This window comes from Eriocheir sinensis, chromosome 27 (assembly GCF_024679095.1).
Source record: "Eriocheir sinensis breed Jianghai 21 chromosome 27, ASM2467909v1, whole genome shotgun sequence".
NCBI lineage: Eukaryota > Metazoa > Arthropoda > Malacostraca > Decapoda > Varunidae > Eriocheir > Eriocheir sinensis.
In genome coordinates, this window is record NC_066535.1 from 9,562,405 (window position 1) to 9,568,404 (window position 6,000).

The window sequence follows — 6,000 nt, forward strand, 5'->3', positions numbered from 1 at the left end:
CTCATCTTTTCTTCTTCCTATTATTATTATTCACCATACAACTTCTTCTTAATATGGAAAGAAAGGAAGGGAGAGAGAGGTGAAGGAGGGAGTGAAGGAGGGAGGGAGGGAGACGTGGAGATATGGGAAGGAGTGAAGGATGGAGGTAGTGGAGGGGTGGAGGGAGATGGATATATGGGAGGGAGTAAAATGTGGAGTGAAGGAAGGGTAAAGGATAAAGGAGGGGTAAATGATTAAGTAAATGAAGGAGAGAGAGAGAGAGAGAGAGAGAGAGAGAGAGAGAGAGAGAGAGAGAGAGAGAGAGAGAGAGAGAGAGAGAGAGAGAGAGAGAGAGAGAGAGAGAGAGAGAGAGAAGGATGGAGGTATAGGAGGGATAGAAGAGGAGCGAAGAGAAAGAAGCATGATAGGGAGAGAGAGAGAGAGAGAGAGAGAAGAAAATGGGTAAGGAAAGAGCGATTGGAAGATGGGAAAGAAGGAGGGAGGGGGAGAAAAGGAAGGAAGGGGGTAAGGGCAGGGTGATCAGAGGGAGGGAAGGAGGAAGGGAAAGGAAGAAAGGGAAGGAAAGAAGGAGGGAGAGGGAGAAAAGGAAGGAAAAGGGTTAAGGGCAGGGTGATCAGAATGAGGGAAGGAGGAAGGGAGAGGAAGAAAGGGAAGGAAAGGGGTAAGGAAAGGAAGGAGGAAAGAAAGGGAGAGAGGGAAGGAAAGGGGTAAGGAAGGAAAGGAGAAAGGAAAGGGAGAGAGGGAGGAATAAAGAAGGTAGGAAAAAATTATCAGAGGAAAGGAGGAAAGGGAGAGAAAGGGAAGGATAGAGGAGATAGGGAAGGATGATCAGAGGAAGGGAGGAAAGGGAGAGAGGGAAGGATAGAGGAGGTAGGGAAAAATTATCAGAGGAAGGGAAGAAAGGGAGAGAAAGGGAGGACTAAACATTTTTTCCTCCGTTTTCTTTTTTTTCTGTTTGTTTTTATTTCCCTTGAGTTGTGACCCACTTATTTGGCTGGTCATGACAGTGGTGGTGGTGGTGGTGGTGGTAGTAGTGGTGGTGGTGGTGGTGGTGGCGATGGTGGTGGTGGTGGTGGTGGTGGTGGTATCTCCCTTTACCTTCACCTCACGAAAGTCACGTAACGAGGAGAGAGAGAGAGAGAGAGAGAGAGAGAGAGAGAGAGAGAGAGAGAGAGAGAGAGAGAGAGAGAGAGAGAGAGAGAGAGAGAGAGAGAGAGAGAGAGAGAGAGAGAGAGAGAGAGAGAGAGAGAGAGAGAGAGAATATAGTCTAATTGAACGTTCAGTATTCGTACACACGGAACAATTACTTTATTAAGCTAGTCAACCAGTCAGTCAGTCAGTCAGTCAGTCTGTCAGCCAGTCAGTCAGTCAGCCAGTCAGCCAGTCAGTCAGCCAGTCAGCCAATCAGTCAGCCAGTCAGCCAATCAGTCAGCCAGTCAGTCAGTCAGTCAGTCAGTCAGTCTGTCAGCCAGTCAGTCAGTCAGCCAGTCAGCCAGTCAGTCAGCCAGTCAGCCAATCAGTCAGCCAGTCAGCCAATCAGTCAGCCAGTCAGTCAGTCAGTCAGTCAGTCAGTCAGTCAGTCTGTCAGCCAGTCAGCCAGCCAGTCAGCCAGTCAGTCAGCCAGTCAGCCAATCAGTCAGTCAGCCAGTCAGCCAGTCAGCCAATCAGTCAGTCAGCCAGTCAGCCAGTCAGCCAATCAGTCAGTCAGCCAATCAGTCAGTCAGCCAGTCAACCAGTAAGTCAGACAGTTTGCGAACCGGTTAATCACTCAGTCATCCATTCATCTATCCAGTCAGTCAGGCAGTTAGTAGTCAGCACCTCAGTTAACCAGTCACTCAGTCAGTCAGCCATCCATCCAGCCACCAAACCAACCAACCAGCCAGCCAGCCAGCCACCAAACCAACCAAGCAGCCAGCCAGCCAGCCACCAAACCAGCCAACCATCCAACCAAACAAGCAGTCAGCCTGTCACCCACCAAACCAACCAACCAAACAACCAGCCAGCCACCAAACCAACCAACCAAACAACCAGCCAGCCACCAAACCAGCCAGCCAGCCAGTCTATATATACATCGCTGAGCACACAGGCAACACAAATAAATCAAACCAGACAAAAGTAAATGTGTAATAAAAAGGAAGGACAGTGACTTGACGAACAGGTGATTATGACGACAGGTGTGATGAACGTGAGGTGAAGGATGGTGTTGCATAATATCCGCACACTCACTCTCTCTCTCTCTCTCTCACACACACACACACACACACACACACACACAACGTACCATGCGCTCGTATATACTCCAAGGGTAAACTTTTGGCCCGTGTGTGTGTGTGTGTGTGTGTGTGTGTGTGTGTGTAAAACTGGAACAACTTTACGTAGGTCATTTTTTCCACATAACGAGTAACAATAACAAGGAATTTAGACCTATCCCCATGCCCCCCCCTCTCTCTCTCTCTCTCTCTCTCTCTCTCTCTCAAGGCCGCGTGGAAGATGATGCCTCACCTCTCATCATTAGTAGGCAATAAAGACGATGGGAAGGATGAGAAGGGGAACGACTACCTCAGTTATGCAAAGATAAATAGATAGATAGATAGATAGATAGAGAGAGAGAGAGAGAGAGAGAGAGAGAGAGAGAGAGAGAGAGAGAGAGAGAGAGAGAGAACAGTAACACTCACCATGAAGAAGATGTCGTCCACGAGGTTGGAGTCGATGATGGCACTGTACTCCGGGCTCTTCAGTGTCTGTTGGTAACTCTGCGGGGAAGAGAAGAAGAGAAAACGGGGCTATTAGTGTGATGCGGTTACCTTAAGATCTCTCTCGTCTGCCCAACTTCCTGCTTCCTGGTTTTTTTTTTGGTTTTTTTTTGCAACAAAGGAGGCAGCTCAAGGGCACACAAAAAAGGAAACAATAATAATAAAAAAAAAGCCCGCTACTCGCTGCTCCTAAAGAAGAATCAAAAGAGGTGGCCGAAAGAGAGGTCAATTTCGGCAGGGTTTTCGGGTTGGTGTTAATGCTTGGTTTTCTTTCTTTTCTTTACTTTCTTATTCTGTTCCGTCCTATCATCCTATTCTATCCAATCCCGTCATCTTATCCTATCCTATTCAGTCTTATCATTCTATCCTATCCTATTAACTTTAATCATGTTATCATCTTATCCTATCCTATTCTATGTTATCCTGCCATCCTGTCCTATCCTATTCAATCTTATCATACTATCATATTATTCTATCCAATTCTTTCTTATCATCCAATCCTATCCTATTCTTTCTTAACATCCTATCCTATCCTATTCAATTTTATCATGTTATCATCCTATCCTATCCTATTCAATTTTATCATGCTGTCATCTTATCCTATCCTATTCAATCTTATCATGTTATCATCCAATCTTATCCTATTCTATCTTATTATCCTATCCTATCCTATCCTATTCAATTTTATCATGTTATCATCCTATCCTATCCTATTCAATTTTATCATGATATTATCCTATCCTAACCTATTCAATCTTATCATGCTATTATCCTATCCTATCCTATTCAATTTTATCATGTTATCATCCAATCTTATCTTATTCTATCTTATTATCCTATCCTATCCTATTCTTTTTAACATCCTATTCTATCCTATTCAATATTTTCATGCTGTCATCTTATCCTATCCTATCCTATTCAATCTTATCATACTGTCATCTTATCCTATCCTATCTTTTAATCGTATCATCTAATCCTATCCTATCCTATCCTATTCAATCTTATCATGCTGCCATCTAATCCTATCCTATTCTACCTTTTCATCGTATCATTCTCTCCTATCCTATCCTATCCTATCCTTTCTTATTCATTCCTATCATTGTGCGTCTACCTCCCTCATTATCCCTCTTGCCCGCCTCACTTCCTGCTTCCTGGGTTGGTAATAGCTGTGTTTTCCCTTTCCTTCTCTTTCTTTTCTTATCCTATTTTTCGTCGTGTTCTTTTTCCTGGTTTGTTATATCTTTTTCTTTCTGCATCTCTTCTTTCTCTATTTTATTTATCATCACGTCATTATTTCTTGTCTTGCTTCCTCTTTTCGTTCTTTCCTTTCCTCCTTCTCTTCTTTCTCTATTTTCTTTATCATCACGTCATTATTTCTTGTGTCTTGCTTCCTCCTTTCGTTCTTCCCTTTCCTCCTTTCTGTGTTATTTCGTCTGTTTTCCTGTCGAGTTTGTGTTTTCTTTCTTTTTTTCCTTCTTTCATCTGTATTACTTTCCTCTTTCTGTATTCTTTCTTTCTTTCTTTCTCCTTTCCTTATATGTATTATCACTCCCTCCCTCATTAATTCATTTCTATCTCCCTTCATTCTTTTCTTTCATTACTTTTTGCCACTTCCTGCCTCATTAATTCATTTCTATCTCCCTTCATTCTTTTCTTTCATTACTTTTTGCCACTTCCTGCCTCATTAATTCATTTCTATCTCCCTTCATTCTTTTCTTTCATTACTTTTTGCCACTTCCTGCCTCAATGTCTTCCTTTATTTCCTTCCTTCCTTCCTTTCACCTACATTCCCATTCCCTCTCCGTATCTCTCCTTCTCCCTTCATTCCTTTCTTTCATTACTTTTTGCCACTTCCTGCCTCAATTTATTCCTTTATTTCCTTCCTTCCTTCCTTCTACCTACATTCCCATTCCCTCTCCGCATCTCTCCCTCTCCTTCATTCCTTCACTTCTTTCGTATCTTTCCTTCCTCCGATCTTTTTTCCCTCCCTTACACTCTTCCTTCCTTCCTTCCTTCCTTCCTTCCTTCCTTCCTTCCCATTCCCTCTCCGCATCTCTCCCTCTCCTTCATTCCTACACTTCTTTCTTATCTTTCCTTCCTCCAATCTTTTTTCCCTCCCTTACACTCTTCCTTCCTTCCTTCCTTCCTATTCCTCTCCTTCATTCCTACACTTCTTTCGTATCTTTCCTTCCTCCGATCTTTTTTCCCTCCCTTACACTCTTCCTTCCTTCCTTCCTTCCCATTCCCTCTCCGCATCTCTCCCTTCCTCTTCATTCCTTCACTCCTTTTTCTATCTTTCCTCCCTCTGATCTTTTTTCCTCTCTTACATTCTTTCTTCCTTCCTTTTACCCTTATGTATGTATTACCACCTAAAAAAATAATAAAACAGAACGCTAACAAAAAAAATGACGGAAACAACAGAAAAACAGACCAGCCATTCCAGTCCACTTCAGCCCCGACCTTCCGCGCACAAAGTTACGTCGGAAAATTAGGTTAAAAAGCAACAACAACAACAATAACTATAACAACAACAACAGTAACAGAATAAAGGCAAGGAGCGTACGAGGGGAAACTAGGAACGGCAGAGGGGAGGAGGAGGAGGAGGAGGAAACATTACGAAGAGGAAAAGGAAGAAAAAGAGGAGAAAGAGATAGAAGAAGAAGAGTAAGGAAGAGGAGGAGGAGGAGGAGGAGGAGGAGAAGAAGATGGAGGAGGAAAAGAAAACATTAAGAAGAGGAACAGGAGGAGAGAAGGAGGATATAGGAAGAGTAAGAGGAGGAGGAGGATGAGGAGAAAGAGGAGGAGGAGGAGGAGGAGGAGGAGGAGGAGGAAACATTACGAAGAGGAAAAGGAAGAAAAAGAGGAGAAAGAGATAGAAGGAGGAGAGTAAGGAAGAGGAGGAGGAGGAGGAGGAGGAAACATTACGAAGAGGAAAAGGAAGAAAAAGAGGAGAAAGAGATAGAAGGAGGAGGTAAGGAAGAGGAGGAGGAGGAGGAGAGAGAGAGAGGAACAGGAGAGAGAGAGAAATATATAAGAAGAGAGAGAGAGAGAGAGAGAGAGGAGGAGGAGGAGGAGGAGGAGGAGGAGGAGGAGAAAGAGGAGAAGAGAGAGAGAGAGAGAGAGAGAGAGAAGAGAGAAGAGAGAGAGTGAGAGAGAGGAATAGAGAGAGAGAGAGAGGTAATGAGAGAGAGAGAGTGGAAAAGAGAGAGAGAGGAGGAAAAGAGAGAGAGAGAGAGGAAGAGAGAGA

The 6,000-nt window shown here is 43.8% G+C and overlaps 1 protein-coding gene across 3 annotated transcripts in view; it reads right to left on the minus strand.

Annotated features, from left to right (window-relative positions):
* Positions 1-6,000, minus strand: part of LOC127004096 (uncharacterized) — a 147,383-nt gene that overhangs the window by 37,363 nt on the left and 104,020 nt on the right. For all 3 annotated transcript variants that reach the window (XM_050871446.1, XM_050871443.1, XM_050871444.1), the window contains exon 4: positions 2,676-2,753. In XM_050871446.1, coding sequence (XP_050727403.1) covers positions 2,676-2,753 — 78 coding nt within the window. The remainder of the gene's footprint in view (positions 1-2,675; positions 2,754-6,000) is intronic.